This window comes from Mercurialis annua, linkage group LG6 (genome assembly GCF_937616625.2).
Source record: "Mercurialis annua linkage group LG6, ddMerAnnu1.2, whole genome shotgun sequence".
Lineage (NCBI taxonomy): Eukaryota > Viridiplantae > Streptophyta > Magnoliopsida > Malpighiales > Euphorbiaceae > Mercurialis > Mercurialis annua.
Window position 1 is genome coordinate 39,377,534 of NC_065575.1, and position 17,747 is coordinate 39,395,280.

At 38.0% G+C, this 17,747-nt stretch overlaps 1 protein-coding gene across 1 annotated transcript; it reads right to left on the minus strand.

Moving 5' to 3' along the window:
- Positions 1-11,589: 11,589 nt before the first annotated feature.
- On the minus strand, positions 11,590-17,123 carry LOC126687861 (uncharacterized). The gene is made up of 6 exons (XM_050382414.1): positions 17,070-17,123; positions 16,181-16,878; positions 15,813-16,042; positions 13,680-14,846; positions 12,703-13,580; positions 11,590-12,576 (listed from the first exon to the last, which is right to left on the minus strand). Exons 1-6 carry the CDS (start codon positions 17,121-17,123, stop codon positions 11,590-11,592), a joined length of 4,014 nt encoding a protein of 1,337 aa, XP_050238371.1.
- Positions 17,124-17,747: the final 624 nt, after the last annotated feature.

A 17,747-nucleotide genomic window follows, 5' to 3' on the forward strand; every position in this document is an offset into this window, starting at 1 on the left:
TATGTTTTTTTTACTTAGAGCAAATTTTGTAAACTTTTTACAGATTTTATATATACGTATTCGATTCTGTATATTGAATGTCTCTTGTTCGTATGAATAGCATGTAGCATGTTTTAATAAACATGAAAAATGCCAAAAAAATGGGAAAATTCTACCGATAATTTAGTGTAGTTGCCGACAGAATATTCCCTTTTAGCGATGGAATTTCCGTCGCTAAAGGTCCTAAAATTAGCTACCAATATTAAGGTCAGTGACAATTACCGACGGAATTTTAGTGATCAAAATTCCGTCGTTAAATCGTCAGCCTTTGGTCGGCGAATCTTGCTAATCCGTTGCTAATGACAATTAGCGACGGAATTGTGGTGTTTAGCGACGAAAGCTTCCGTCACAAAACACCTATTTTTTAGTAGTGTCCACTCCAAAGATCAAATAATTATAAGTAAAGAAAGAAGAGAATAAAAAGAGATAAATGTAGAAGAAAAAAAGAATAATACTAGAGTTTAATCTGAAGACGTCTATTTATAAAAAGTCTGTGTTTGCCTTAGATTAATGAGAGAAAATATTTTATCTTAAGAATTATAATCATTCATCTACGCCTTTTGTGTTAGTTTTTTCATCTTTTATAACTACTTTGGACAGAAAAAAACTAGAAATACTTTCTGAGCGGACGAAAGATGTGCCCAATTTTTTTGATATACTAAGATAGAACACTCGAAGTGGGCTATCAATTAATTTGTTGACAAACAAAGTGACATGAACATTTTATCTATGAGGTGATTGAGGTGCAAGCTGAGGTAATTACATTGAAGTTTCTTAAACCAGAGATATCCCATAGTGTCTCGTACTACTACTTATACATACAATGTGTATGTGACACGTAGCAAGAGAAATGTGTAAAAATATATGTATCAATTATGATGAAGATATTGTTGCCTCTATACGACAAAGGGAAATTATACTTTTTGTAGCTGCGATTGTGGCTAGAGATTCTAAAGGATTTATTGAAAAGCAATTTAATTTGATGGATGTCAAATCAGTTTTCTGTTGCTAGCTTTCCGAGAAATTCTTGTTCAATATAAACATGAATCAAATGCATAATATATAAATATTATTACTATAATCGAATATGTAAGATCAATCTGCCCAATAAATCTCATCATCACTTTCACTAATCACTCTTGTTAGGTAGCTAAACATTTTATCTTTAAGGCTCCAATTAAACTTAAATATTAAACTCCGTAGGTCATCAATTTTTTTTAAAGGGTTAAATGCAAATTCATACAACAACTTTGACCTAATTTGCAATTACAACATAAACTTTTAAACTTGGCAATGTCGGTAACTAACTTTCATTTCTTGGCAAATTGGTATACCGACCAATCATAAAACGACAAATGGCGGTTTATTACTATGTCCACGTTAGTGTTTTTTGAGTTTGGTGTATCGATTTGCCAAAATTATAAAGTTGGTTACTGACATTGCCAAGTTTCAAAGTTTATGTTGTAATTGCAAATTAGGTCAAATTTAGTGTATGAATTTGCATTTAACCCTTTTTTAAATTATAAAAATGTTACTAAACAAACTTTTCTTATAAAATGACCACTAAACTATACCTTTTCTTATAAAAGGTTCACCTATATAAAACCTATTGTTTTCACGCTAAAACTCAACATTATTTCTTTCGTGACAAGCAGAAATTATAAAAAGGAGAATAATTCAATGACTGTTTTATAATAAATGGTATAATTCAATGACTTTTTTGTAATTCACCAAAAGATTAGTGCTCTTTTTATAATAACAGAAATATTTTTATAATAAAAAGTATAGTTCAGTGACCATTTTGTAAGAAAAAATTGTTTAGTGACCTTTTTATAATTTGAAAAAAATATAGTGGTTAATATCCACTAAACTTACATAACTCCAGTTAATTATTTTAGCTTTTTAGACTTCTCTTTATCATTGAAGAAAGGGATTTTTAATATTTATGGGAGAAAACGAGTCTACGATTTTAATAGAATGCTATCCAGCGCATATGGTAATTCTCCGCTTAACACAAAGTTAAAAATAAAAAGTTACTTTTCAAAACTCAATCAATATATACAAGGTCGGATTAAGGACATAATATATATATTTATTGAAATTTTAAAAGAAAAAAGAAAAGTTAAATCTCAAAGTTTTCGCAATAACTTGTAAATTTATGCGAGAGACTAATGAAATTATAACAAGCCAAACACCAAAAGATTCCAAAATCCTTAAAAGGGGCCACTAAATGCTTATCAGAAAAGACTAAACCCTGTATCAAGCAACATGATCTAGCACCAAGATATTAACCTAATCCCTAAGGTCAACTGAGCACGCTGCTTGTTTGTTTTTACTGGGTGCATTATTTATCATCACTCGACTAAACTAAACTACTGTTCGATCGGCTATGAAAGGCGACAAGATCAGCAAAAAAAATTTAAAATATTTATGCGATGTTAGGCAGTTGCTGAACATAGGTATTTAAATTAACAAGCAGCATTAAACGTGCTATTTATCTACTACTACTTTAAAGTTTTAGATATTGGTCGGCATTTTGGTAATAGAACAACCTTAAATGATGAGGTTTTTTGTCGATGCATGGCTACAATAAGTTCAATCAAGGTCTCTTGCCCCCTTACTTTTAGGGTCAATTTTATTAATATTGGTGACGAAAGAGCATAATAAAGATACGAGCAGATCTTGTAAGTCAATTGGAGTTGACATGCTGTGTTACCACCAACGCTTATTATTTTACTGCTTTTTTGCTAGTTGCTACCCTCCAAAAACAAGGCCTAATCACTCAAAAACCCCTCACCTTTAAACTTTTTTTCAATTCTACCCCGACGTTGAAAATTTGTCAATTTTACCCACTTTTGAATTTTCCGTTTTCAATTGTACCCCAATATTTTAATTTTTGTTAATTTTTTTACTTAAATGATGAAATCATTCAATTAATTAAGTCTAAACATGAAATTAAATTTTTTTTTATTCAAAAAATTACAAATAAGTCCTTTATTTTAAAAACTAACTAAAAACCATAATCAAATTAACACTAATTTAAATTCTTAATTAATTTAACTAAATTTAAATAAATTTTAAAAATATACAATTAATATATGCGAGACATGTAGAATGTTTTAAACAAATTTCCAAACACAAAAGACGTTAATTTAATTTTTCAGGGTACAATTGAAACACAAAAATGCAAAATAGGGTAAAATTGACAAATTTGCAACGTCAGGATAATTGAAAAGGGGCTAAAAGGTCGGGGTTTTTTAAGACATTAGGCCCAAAAACAATCATACCAATGTGTTTATTTTGCTTAAACTTACTCATAAATGGAGAGGACTATTTTTTTCATTCACTTAATATTATGTAAACATCGAAAATAAAAAGAGAAATGTTATTTTGTCCTCATTAAATTCAATTAAATCATCTTAACATGTGACGTTTAAATATCATTTTGTTACTTGTTCTTCAAATAAATTAATAATTACTCCTCCTTACATAAAAATAATAAAATATAACAATTAAAAAGTTAATAATTATAGTAATTAATTTGCAATACAAAAATTAGATTACTCTTTTAAATTTTTGAAATAAATCATTAAAATCAAAGAGACTATATAAATAATTTACAAAAACTAAAGTTAATATACAAATATAGTCTAATAAAATTTACTGACTTGATTTTATCAAGGTTCTACTTCTACCAGACTACCAGTACCAAATGAGATGATCCCAAAATGCAACAAGTGCTGCAATCTTTATTTTCTTTCGGGTAAATAGAAGGGGGCTGGAAATCTTCGTGTAGATATCAATGGGGCAAGTGTTTCCAAAAGAGAGACAAAAATTTACTTTTCCCATTAGTTCATTTAAAAAAATATACAAATAAATATAGAATTAATAGGATGAAAGTGGTCAATTTAATATAAAAAGTTAATTTAATGCAAAAAGGGGTCAATTTAGATAATTTTTGCCAAGTAAAAAAGGGTCAATTTTATGGTTTAGGGTACAATTAAAATGAAAAAATGCAAAATAGGGTAAAATTGACAGATTTGCAACGTCAGGGTAGAATTGAAAAGGGAATGAAAGGTCAGAATTTTTTAAGACATTAAGCCTTATATTTATTAAACTATTATGTTTATAAGTTAAGAAAAATTATGAATTTTTTTTAAAGAAGCTATGAAAGTTAACTCAATTATAGATTGACAAGTTGAATTGTGCAACAATGAGTTGTTTATGATTTAGTGATAATTTTATGCTGGCATGATTATTTGAATTCGCCAGTTTTTTTTATTTTGTGATGAATTGTTGCACTTCAACATTGTAATATGATACCAGAAATAAAATGACTCAAATTCTTTTGTATAGATTTATGATACTCAAATTAATCATTATAGCAAAGAAATGTTATAATAGATATCTTTAAATATATTTATTTTAACAATTGGATATCTTTTTTATTTGTTTTATTGGCATTGTTGAAATATTTATAAAAGGTATTATACTATTTCTATTTTCAGTTTCATAATATCAACATCTAAAACACATAGAGCACAAGTAATATTAAATTTTTTATCTTAGTGGACCGTAAACCAATGCTTATCTCAATGTCCTTCTTCCCTAATGTTACATTTGATAGCTAAACGTAGATATCGTAAGTTTCTTTGACGTATTAGTTGATGAGAGTGTCACGAAAATTTGGAATTTCTTTTTTCAGCAAAGTAGAATTGAACAACCTTTCATATATGCTGACTCCTTTGTGAGGCGGTCCTAGTGACATGACAATGACGTAAGTATATAAAGATTGGAAATTGGACGTTGAAGCTGTTTTTTTTAAGCAGTTCCATGCCTTTTTGTTTGTATGATGATGTATGTTATAAACAGAGATAGAAAATAAGTTGTTGTGTATTATGTTCAACAATTACAAGGCTATTTATACAAGTATAGAATCTCTATTCTAGGAAGGAAATCCTACTCTAGGAAATAATCAATCACAATCAATCATAATCAATTAGCCTATAATTTAGCTACTAATTAATAGACTAATTGATTCTAATATATCCACATTCCTAATATGCTTTAACACTCCCCCTCAAGTTGGAGCATAGATGTTAATCATGCCCAGCTTGTTACAAAGATAATCAACCCGAACTCCGTTAAGGGCTTTTGTGAAAATATCTCCCAGTTGTTCTCCAGTCTTCACATAACCAGTAGAAACTAAACCTTGCTGAATCTTTTCACGAATAAAGTGACAGTCAATCTCAATATGCTTGGTCCGCTCATGGAACACTGGATTGGATGCAATATGAAGTGCAGCTTGGTTGTCACACCACAACTTAGCTGGCTTAGAAGCTTGCAAACCCAATTCATCAAGGAGTTGGTATATCCACATTATCTCACAAATAGACTTTGCCATAGCCCTATACTCTGATTCTGCACTTGATCGCGAAACTACATTTTGTTTCTTGCTTTTCCAAGAAATCAAATTACCTCCAACAAAAACACAATATCCTGTGGTGGATCTTCGATCTTCTTTCGATCCAGCCCAATCAGCATCCGAAAAACATTCAATCCTAATGTGACCATGATCACCATACAAGATTCCACGACCAGGTGCCCCTTTTAGATAGCACAAAATCTGCTCTACTGCCTTCCAATGATCAATAGTAGGAGATGCCATATACTGACTGACTACACTGACTGAATAAGCAATGTCCGGACGAGTCACAGTAAGATAATTTAGTTTACCCACCAATCGTCTATATCTCTCTGGATCTTCAAATAGTTCTCCATCTTTCGTAAGTTGCAGACCAGGAATCATTGGAGCACTACATGGCTTAGCTCCCAATTTTCCTGTTTCAGATAATAAGTCAAGCACATATTTCCTCTGAGATAAGAAGATGCCTTTCTTGCTTCTGATCACTTCGACTCCCAAGAAATATTTCAACACTCCCAAATCTTTAGTATGAAACTGTGTATGCAGAAAAGACTTGAGAGATGAAATCCCAATGGAATCGCTGCCAGTGATTACAATATCATCCACATACACAACTAATAGTATAATGCCACAATTAGATTGTTTATAGAAAACAGAGTGATCGGATTTACTCTTCTTCATTCCAAACTGTCACGACCCAAATTATTGAGCCGAGACCGGCGCTAGGGAATGGGAGTGGTAGCTCCGAAACCCGTAGCAAGCCTAAAACCATTCTAACTTTTTTGCGGAAACGCAAACACAACTATCCTATAAACATATAATAAGAAAGACACGTTTACAATCATAACGTACATCATATATATCACACCATCGATACAACCATAGTGGGCATCTCACTTCCGTAACTTGTACGTACTAGCCCGTCTATCGATCAATACAAAACTGACAACTGTTAGCAAAAATACTAACTTGTAGTAATCCGGAAATACGGAATCGATCCCACGAAGACAAGAGGTTTAAAGTGAGCGAATATGTAATGGGAAATTCAATTCGGAAAGCAAAGATTAATTGGAATTATAGTAATGACTACGGAATTTAAAACTAGTGAAATCAACACTTTAAGCAATTAAGAACTAAAGCAATTAATTAATAAACGGGAATAACAATAGGAAAAAACGTCTAGAGGTTGTTAAATCATGCCACTAACGAATCCTAGAAAATTGGGTATAATAGTGTTATCGGCTCGGGTCAAGTTTTCCTAGATTGCCTAATCCGCTCTCTCGAGTCCGCAATTAGGTCTAATTGAGATTAGATTATCAAGTTGACGTCTAAATCGCTCTCGCGTAATTAGAAGTCAACAATGTCAATCTAATCCAATCGCGAAGCTAACTTCTAACCACCTAATCCCTAAACCGCCCTAGCGTGATTAGATTTTAGGTTTGTGATCAACTAAGTCCGTCTAATTAATTGACTCTCGCCTAATTAACTAGTCTCTAAACATAGATTAATAGATCAAGTTAATCTAAGCATTAAGCCCCAATAATCACAACAAACTCCCAACACAAATCTACCCTAATCAACTATTCAACTAATCATGGCAATCATCAACAACCCCCAAACAAGGAGTTTAGCTAGCCATTATCAAAACTAAAGCAATGATTAAACAAGAATTAAACATACTATTAAGATGTAGAAAGATTACCTTTAATAAGTAGAAGAAAAACATTCAACAATAACTATAATAATGAAGCTTGAATAATAATAATCTTGCATTAATCACCAAAGTTAAGAACAAGAATCTGGAATTAAAACTAAGAACAATTGTATCTAAAAATCTGAGAATAGTAATAGGAAATGGGGGCTACAAGTCTAAATCTAGTGCATAACCCTAAAAAGGGAAAATAAGGTACCCTTATATAGTACAGCCCAAAATAGGGAACAAAATACAACCCATCTAGAATGTTTGGCCCAATTAGGAAATGTTCTGAGAAAAGCTGACATCCTTCCTTTCCTCTTGTCTCGAATCGAGACACTCAACTTATGAGTGTGTCTCGATTCGAGACACACTAAGCAGATAATTCTGCTTCTCAAATTTTTGTGTCTCGATTCGAGACACCCATTTAAGTGGGATGTCTCGATTCGAGACACCTCTCCAAAAGGGGGAGTCGACTTCTTTCGCTTCCGGCTTTAACTTCTTTTGCGCTCGACTTCCGCTTCCGCTCATTTTCCACTATTTCGGCCTCAAAACTCTTCGTAATGCTCTTGATTCCCTGAAACATAAACACCCTCTATAAGCTAATCAATTCCATATAAAAGCGGGGTGAAAACACATAAAAGCATACGAAAAGACATCCTAAAGATAGGAGTATTTCACTCCTATCAAACCTCCTCACACTAAAACCTTGCTTGTCCCCAAGCAAGAAATGAATCTTACTATCAACCACAACAATTAGCAACCTTGGAGATTGTAAACACATGACTACACACGAACTCCCAACCAATGAAGGCACAAGACAAATTTCTAGTGTTATCAATTGTAAGCAATGCAACCAACGATGAATGCAAGTATAATGACATAGTCCAATGACATTGAGAATACTATTGGTAAGGCATTTGTGTTAAGCAAATTCGGAGTTACAATCATCTACGGGACATGCACACATTGGCCAAAATGAAATGGTAAATCATGGCATTATTCTCAAAGGAACCAAGCAAAGCACAATGAAACTCACAAGATATCACTCCAGCACACAAGTGTTTAGGGTAAACAATTAAACTCACATCGTGCTTATTCACCATAAGCTTGCCTTTAGTCCCGAACTCCACTATTTGGTTCGGTAATCAACAACTATCATATGGACTTGTGAGGGTTGTAACTTGGCTATGGGTTAGGGGTAGGTAGATTTGGATACTTGGCTAAAACTTGATTTGAACGACTCTTTTCTAATATACTTCCGACCTAGCTTGGATTTTCAACACTTGTGAACTTTTCAATTTTTATTGCCTTTGTTTATTCTTTCTTTCTTTTCTTTTCTTCATTTTTCTCTTTTTCTTTTGTTTTCTTTTTCTTCTTGATATTGTTGTTATTCTTTCTTTCTTTGATTTTCTTTTTCTCAAGGCAAATTTCTCTTCTTTTACCACTTCACATTTTCATTATAATCATCAAGCTAGAGCCACATTTTTCTCATCATTAGGTCATTCAAATCAAATTGGGTGTTTTAAGAGGTAAGTTGTTGAAGGGAGTTGTGTAATTTGTGTTTTGACAAAGAAGGGCTTAGGCTCAAAATGGTGATTCTAAAGGTAGAGGGTAGGCTTTTAAGTGATTTTGTTCAAAAATTTGGGGGTATTCCTAATGCCATACTCATCTAGTCATTGACACTCAACCTCTATAGTTTTGAGCGGACACCAAGCAAGTTCTAGGAATTTTAGCATGCAATTGACACTCACAACAACAATTAGGCTCAAAAATCACTCAATAAAAGGGTGTCATGCAAAAAGCTCAATTCCTATGAAAACATGCCAATCATACTCAAATTTTCAAAAATGGCACAAATTGTCAATTTAAAAGCACACATCATGTATCCGTATTAAGCACTACAACTTGTCAAAACACAACACCAATTAACATGGAATTAACTCGAATTTCATTGAACCATGTCATACAACTTGCATCTTATTAAACACATCCACATTTGATTGATTTAAACTAGAAAAATGCACTCACTAACTTCATTGATCGGGAATCAAACTTTCATTTCACAAATACACCAAGGTTACTAATCATGCTTCAACATACACAAGCCAATGATTTAGTGCGAGGTGACTCAAAATAAACAACCTAAAACAAACAAACTAGACTCCTACACGCAAACATTAAAAACAAAACAATAAAACCGAGACTCTAACGCATTCATATTTTCAACAACCCCTCCTCACACTATTTCTATGCTATGTCCCCATGGCAATGAAATAAAACGGAAAATTGCATGAGTTAGAGTTGAAGAAAGCAAATCTTCGAGTTCAATCGAACTCGGGTGGCTCCGGCGAAGGTGTAGGAGACGGGAAACGCGGACCGCCTTGAGCGTTGTAAAACTCTTGCATCTTTTGTTCATGCCTCCTCATGCGATGTTGCATCCTTTCTTGCCTATACTCCATCTTCTTCCACATCCTTCTTTGCTCCTCCATAAAAGCACGTTGGTCCGCTTGGAAATCGTATGGGGGCGGTTGCTCCCATTGGACTCCCTCCGGAACACTAGCAAATTGTTCCCCACCTTCGGCACTAGTGCCGGCCATATGGTTATCTTTTCTTCTAGGTTGCTCCTTTGGCCGCCTCGGTATGGGTTCTTCTCTTGGCTCACTCCAACCCGCTCTAGGGTAAGGTTGGCCGGGATGGGTGTCTTCCCAATGTACTTGTACGTATTTTCCAACAACCCGTTGTTTCCTTGCATAGCCCCCATGCGAGAGATGATCCACATCGATCATCTTTGGAGGTAACAACTTGTATTTGCTTTCATCAAACTCGGGGTCTTTTCTTGCTAAGTGCATCACAAACCAACCATGGCCGAGTTTCTTATTTTTCTCCGGAGCTTCTAACAAAATCTTCATGAATCGATAGCCCACATTAACTTGCACATCCGGGTTGGTTTCATCCTTGAGTACCCGGAGAATTAGCAAATCCGATCGTGTTACCTTGTTGTACTCATGGCGCCCGACATAAGAGTGAGCGTACCATTTGAGCAAGACTATGGCAGCGATATCCCTCACCTCATTGAGCTTCGCATTGTGGCTATCAAAAACCGCCTTACCCGATGCCCCATTCCAAACCAAATTGTCATCAAATTCTTCCGGTATAAACTTCAATCCCATATCCCACAACGAAAAATCTTCAATCAAGTTGGCCAATGTGTATTCCCGCTCTTTCCCTTCTAGCCGGAAAGTGAGAGTTGTCTCGCTTGTTGGTGATGGTTTGAGTGTGGTGAAGAACTCATAAGTAAGTTCCTCACAATACTCATGTGGAGAAGCCTCCATTTTTGTAAAATCCAACCAATCGAAATAGGGCTTCACAATCCCATGGATTTTCAACTTCGTCATGCTCTCCCAACAAATCTTGTATGGAACGGAAATACCTTTCTTCTTAAGGCTCTTGAACCTATTCCCTTCCGCCTCGGTACGGATATCAAAAGGCGTATCAAAACGGTGTCGAAGAGCCCCCGGAGTGTTAACTCCGAAAACGTTGGACCCGGAAGCACTTTTCTTACGGTTGGAACGGAAGGTTCCTAGCGTTGGTTCAACCTCCGGTGGTGGTGGGTTCGAAGTTTGCGCGACGGTCTTCTTTGATCGTGTAATTCGTGACATGGCTAGAGTGGCGTAAAGGGTGTTCGGAAATGTGTTTGGAATTGAATTTGGGTAGATTGAATGGTGGCTAAGGCTTCTTGAAGGTTTGGCTTGATGAAAGAGAAAGAAGCTTTTGGATATGGAGGTTTTCTAATTTAGGTATGGAATTGTGGAGAAGATGAAGTGATGGAGTCCTTTTTATGGCTAAATTCATAGCTATGGATTGAAGGGCCAAGATGTGTTGTAAGTTGGTGATCCATGTCAAAAATTTGAATCTTGAAGGGTTAGGATCGTGCCACATCATCAATCCATGTGAAGCAAATAAGAGCCAATGAGAAAATTTCAAAGTCCCCCCTTTAAGTCAAGTGTCTCGAATCGAGACACCCTTGTTAAATAGGTGTCTCGATTCGAGACACCAAGAAAAGAGAAGCAGAATAATCTGCTTCTTTTGTCTCGAATCGAGACAACTTCCTAAGAAGCTTGTCTCGATTCGAGACAAGGGAAAACAGATTATTCTGTTTTTCCTTTCTTAGGGAACCTTGATTTTTTTTTGAAGAATCGCTCCACCGAACTCCTACACATCCAAAAACCGAACATACCACGCATTATCTCGAACATAACAACATATGAAATACGCCAAATCATAAACAACAACAAAAAAAAAAAAAAATGAAAAACTTAAGGCAATTGCAAAATGAAAACAACTAAAAGCATTAAAATTCAAACCTCTTGGGATTGCCTCCCAAGTGCGCTTGTTTAAGGTCGAAAGCTCGACCGTCAATCCGTGGCACTTAAGTTGAAGGGGGAGCAAGATAGATCTTGTCATCTATTTGACCCGTCAAAGGTCCCAAGTAGGGCTTGCAACGGTTTCCGTTGACCTTGAATGTCTCTCCCTTTTGATTTTCTAATTCTATTGCTCCATGAACCGCCACGTGCCGGATCTTATACGGACCACTCCACCGAGATTTTAATTTTCCCGGAAACAACCGCAACCTTGAATTATAGAGCAACACAAAAGCCCCAACTTCAAATGACTTGGGTGAGATGTGAGCATCATGCCATTTCTTCGTTCTTTCTTTATAAAGTTTGGCATTCTCATAAGCATCAAGTCGGAATTCATCTAGCTCATTAAGTTGCAACAACCGCTTCTCACCGGCCGCCTTGAAGTCATAGTTCAACTTTTTAATTGCCCAATAGGCTTTGTGTTCTAATTCAACCGGCAAGTGACACCCCTTACCATACACAATTCGATAAGGCGACATACCGAGAGGTGTCTTAAATGCCGTGCGGTAGGCCCATAAGGCATCATCCAACTTGAGGGACCAATCCTTTCTTGTCCCATTTACTGTCTTCTCTAAAATTCTCTTCAATTCACGATTCGAAACTTCCACTTGGCCACTCGTTTGGGGGTGATAGGGGGTAGCAACTCGGTGGTACACATTGTACTTTTTCATCAAAACCTCAAATTGCCGGTTGCAAAAATGCGACCCCCCATCACTAATGATAACCCTTGGAGTCCCAAATCGGTTAATTAGACGCTTGAGAAACTTCACCACTACCTTGGCATCGTTTGTAGGTAAAGCCTCCGCTTCTACCCATTTCGATACGTAATCCACACAAACCAAGATAAAAAGATTTCCATGAGACATCGGAAATGGCCCCATGAAATCTATGCCCCACACATCAAAGATCTCCACCTCTTGGATTGAGGTCAATGGCATCTCATCTCGTTTGGAAATGTTCCCTACTCGTTGACAACGATCGCAATGCCCCACAAACTCCTTGGCATCGCGAAATAGGGTAGGCCAAAAGAACCCACTTTCTAGCACTCTAGCCGCGGTCCTTGACGCCCCATAATGCCCGGCGTAATCCGCCTCATGACAATGGCTCAAAATTGGCATCACTTCCTTCAAAGATACACACCTCCGGATCATCCCATCACCACATATCTTGAAAAGATACGGCTCGTCCCACAAAAAACGTTTCACATCACTCAGAAATTTCTTCTTTTGATGGTGCGATAGATCCGGTGGCATGACATTGGAAGACAAGTAATTAGCTATATCCGCATACCAAGGTGTCTCCACTTCCGAGATTACCATCAACATTTCATCCGGGAACCGTTCATTAATATCAACACCAATTGGAATAGGTTCCGGAGTTTCTAACCGTGATAGGTGATCCGCCACAACGTTCTCCGTTCCCTTTTTGTCTCGGATTTCTACATCAAACTCTTGCATTAAAAGAATCCATCGAATAAGCCTTGGTTTTGCGTCTTGCTTAGCAAAAAGATATCTCAAGGCGGCATGATCGGTATAAATGATGGCCTTTGATCCGAGCAAATATTGCCGAAACTTGTCTAACGCAAATACCACCGCCAACATCTCTTTTTCGGTTGTGGTATAATTGAGTTGAGCTCCCGCCATGGTCCGGCTCGCGTAGTAAATCACGTGGACTTTCTTATCCTTCCTTTGACCCAAAACACACCCTAAGGCTTGGTCACTCGCATCACACATGAGCTCAAAGGGCAAGTTCCAATCCGGAGACGATATAATTGGCGCGGTCACAAGTGCCTCCTTAAGTTTCTCAAAAGCACCTTGACATTCCTCTGTGAATTCAAACGGCGCATCTTTAACTAGCAATCTCGTCAAGGGCCGTGCAATAGATGAAAAGTCCTTAATGAATCGCCGGTAGAAGCCCGCATGGCCTAAAAATGCCCGAACTCCTTTGACCGTAGCCGGAGCTACTAATTTTTCAATAACCTCTGTTTTTGCCCTATCCACTTCGATTCCCGCTTCCGATATCCTATGCCCGAGTACAATGCCTTCATCCACCATAAAGTGGCACTTTTCCCAATTTAGCACCAAGTTTGTCTCAACACACCTTGCTAGAACCCGCCTTAAGTTCGCTAGACAACCATCGAATGAATCGCCAAACACGGAGAAATCGTCCATGAACACCTCCATAATATCCTCAATCATGTCGTTAAAGATTGAGGTCATACATCTTTGAAATGTGGCGGGTGCGTTGCATAGTCCGAAGGGCATTCGCCGATATGCAAAGGTACCGTAGGGGCATGTGAAGGTCGTCTTCTCTTGATCTTCCGGGAGAATTAATATTTGATTGTACCCGGAGTACCCATCAAGGAAGCAGTAGAATTTGTGTCCCGCTACCCTCTCTAACATTTGATCGATAAATGGTAGCGGAAAGTGATCCTTTCGGGTTACCTCATTGAGCTTCCGATAATCGATGCATACTCGCCAACCGGTTACCGTCCTTGTGGATATTTGTTCTCCTTTTTCATTCTCCACCATCGTCATACCGCCCTTCTTAGGGACACATTGAATTGGGCTTACCCACTCACTATCCGAAATAGGGTAGATTATTCCGGCGTCGAGGAGCTTAACAATTTCTTTGTGCACTACCTCCTTCATATTCGGATTCAATCTTCGTTGCCTTTGAGCCGACTTCTTTGACTCATCTTCGAGATTGATCTTATGCATCACAATTTGAGGACTTATTCCACGAATGTCGGAGATTTGCCACCCTATTGCTAATACATGCTCCTTCACCACTTGTACCACCCTCCTCTCTTGTTCCTTAGAAAGCTTGTTCGAGATGATTATTGGCAAAGTCTCATTCTCCCCAACAAAGGTATACCGGAGATGAGAGGGAAGTGGCTTCAACTCAACTTGTGGTGGCACCTCGGAAGATGGTGGAGTCACACCACTACTCTTGTTCAAATTCTCCGGCTTAGGTTCATCCTCCTCGGAATACTCATCACTCGGACTATCGGAATGGAATGTGACTTTCGAAATTTCAGAAAAATTTGGGTCCCCTTCTTTTGCTCTTGTCTCGATTCGAGACAGTCTACTTATGGGACTGTCTCGATTCGAGACAAAACCATAGGGAGTTTCTGCTCCCTTTTTCTTAGTGTCTCGATTCGAGACACTCTCTTTAGTTGGGTGTCTCGAATCGAGACACTCATGTAGGGAACCCAGAAGTTGATTTTTCGTCACTCCGTCTTGATTAAACTCTTCCATACTCGCTTCAAGAGTATCCCTCACAAGTTCATCAACCAAATCGATTCTCATGCAATCTTCCTCCTCGATGGCATTCCGCATCACTCTCTTCATATCAAACTCCACACTTTCCTCATCAATTCTCAAGGTGAGCTTGCCGGCGTGAACATCGATGAGAGCACGCCCGGTGTTCATAAAAGGGCGACCGAGAATCATAGGACATTCTTTATCCACCGCATAGTCTAAGATCACAAAATCCACCGGAAAGATGAATTTATCCACTTTAACGAGTACGTCTTCCACTATCCCATACGGCTTTTTGAGAGAGTGATCGGCAAGTTGCAATACCATCGAGGTGCGCTTTACCGGTTGATCACCAAATAAAGACCTAAAAAGAAACAATGGCATCAAGTTAATACTTGCCCCAAGATCACACAAACAATTTATAGCATTCATATTTCCTATGGTGCAAGGTATAGAAAAACTCCCTGGATCTTTAAGCTTTGTCGGTAAATTGCTTTGGATTATTGAACTACAATGCTCCGTGAGCGGTATTGTCCCACCTTGCTCCCAACTACGCTTGTTCATAATTATGTCTTTCAAGAATTTTGCATATTGGGGCATCTCCCGAAGTGCATCCGCCAAGCTTAGATTGATTTGCAATTTCTTGAAAATCTCAAGGAACTTGTGAAATTTTTCGTTCCCTTGAGCTTTCCTCAACCGGCTTGGGAATGGAACCGGTGGTACAAACGGTGGAGGTGGTGGCGGCCTCACATAGGGCTCTTCAACCTCGACAACCACTTCCTCACATTCCTTTGGCAACTCTTGACTTGAACTTGCTATGTCAATTACCACTTGAGGCTCATCCTCCTCAACAACTTGCCTCTTTCCGTTAGCTTTCTCAAGAGTTCTCCCGCTTCGGAGCTCTACCGCCTTAACATGTTCTCTAGGGTTGTTCTCCGTAGTAGATGGCAATCCCCCTTGTGGTCTACCTTGAAGATTGATAGCAAGTTGAGAGATTTGAGTCTCAAGCATTTGATTAGTGGCGGCTTGATTCTTTTGAAGTTGCTTCATCTCTCTAAGCTCATCCATCAACTTAGCAAGCATATTCCCTTCATCCATGTTTCTTTGAGGTTGAAACCCGGGAGGATGTTGAGGTCTAGCACCCGCATTGTTGCCATGACTTTGATTGTGATGGTAATTTCCTTGTTGTTGGGGAGGTCTATTTCCACCTTGAAAGCTTGGACCCGCTTGATTAGGCCCTTGAGCATTGCCTTGCCCTTCTTGATTTCTCCACCCGAAGTTTGGATGATTCCTCCATCCGGGGTTGTAGGTGTTAGAGTAAGGGTCATTAGCTTGCCTTTGTCCCCCGATGTAGTTGACTTGCTCACTCAAGGCTTGACCCGTAACTAGGCATTCTCCTCCCGAATGGCCAAAATCACCACAAAATTCACAACCTACTTGCACATAAGCCACCGGAGCGTTTCTTTGCATCGGAGCGACTTGTTTCTTGAGAGCATCCACTTGAGCTTGAAGCGAAGCATTTGCGGCTTTGATGGACTCCATCTCCCTCACTTGATCAAGAGTCATGAGTGACTTTTGAGTAGGTGGCGCTCTTCTTTCCATAGGACCCCAAGTACTACTAACCACGGCCAATTTCTCCACCAATTCAAGGGCTTCCTCATAGGTCTTTTGCATAAGTGAGCCCCCCGAAGCCGCATCGATAGTAGCTCGGGTAGTGACATTCGTCCCATCATAGAAGATTTGTATAACATGCTCTCTATTGAGCCGATGATGGGGTACACTTCGTTGTAAATCCTTGAACCGCTCCCATGCTTCATGAAGTGATTCTCCTTCAAATTGGACAAACTCAAGTATGTCTTTAGTCAACTTTGTAGTCTTGCCATGAGGGAAATATTTGTTAAGGAAGGCTTGAGCCAACTCCCTCCAATTGTGAATGGACTCATTAGGTAGAGAATGCAACCAAATGCTAGCCTTGTCCCTCAAGGAAAAAGGAAACATCCGAAGTTTAATTTGGTCCGCCGTTATCCCATGAAGCTTGAATGTGTTTAGAACACCCAAAAACTTGGCGATATGCTCATTAGGATCCTCATGACTCAACCCAAAGAAGGCACAACGATTTTCCAAAAGTTGAATGGTACTCGGCTTGATCTCAAAAGTTGCCGCTTGAACCGGCATTGTGAAGCATCCAAAAGTTGCATTGTCCACATCCGGCAAGAAAAACTCACCCAAAGTTTGTCTTTGTTGGTTTGGTACTTGCGCGTGCGCTTGGGGTCGATCATCCCTTGGGTGGTCTTGTTGCCTTGGTCGGTTCACATTCCCTAATGGAGGAGCGGGTGGATATTGTTGTTCCCCTCCATCCATTAGAGGATTGAACCTCCCCTCTTCATCATAATTGTTTCCCTCGTTATTCATAACTTCGGGTATACGGGCTCTTCTTCTTACACCTCTTTCGTAGTTACCGAGGTTATCTTGGAACGGTTCTAGTGGTAGATTTGCTCGTCGCGTATTGTGCATACACAAAAATCAAATTCCCTACACAAACACAAACAAGAAAACCGAGTGTAAACCACGAAAGATAATTAATAACAATAAACCAAAAACAGAAAATAACGCTAACTCGACCGAATTTCACAATACTTTCAATCAATTAAACGCAACCTTGTCCCCGGCAACGGCGCCAAAAACTTGTTAGCAAAAATACTAACTTGTAGTAATCCGGAAATACGGAATCGATCCCACGAAGACAAGAGGTTTAAAGTGAGCGAATATGTAATGGGAAATTCAATTCGGAAAGCAAAGATTAATTGGAATTATAGTAATGACTACGGAATTTAAAACTAGTGAAATCAACACTTTAAGCAATTAAGAACTAAAGCAATTAATTAATAAACGGGAATAACAAT

Coding starts and splice junctions, on each gene's coding strand:
- LOC126687861 (XM_050382414.1), bottom strand. CDS start 17,123: ATGATCGACCCCAAGCGCACGCGCAAGTACCAAACCAACAAAGACAAA. Junction 16,043..16,180: donor AACTACATCGGGGGACAAAG/GCAAGCTAATGA, acceptor AGGTGGAAATAG/ACCTCCCCAACAACAAGGAA. Junction 13,581..13,679: donor AAGGCGGGTTCTAGCAAGGT/GTGTTGAGACAA, acceptor CGGGAATCGAAG/TGGATAGGGCAAAAACAGAG.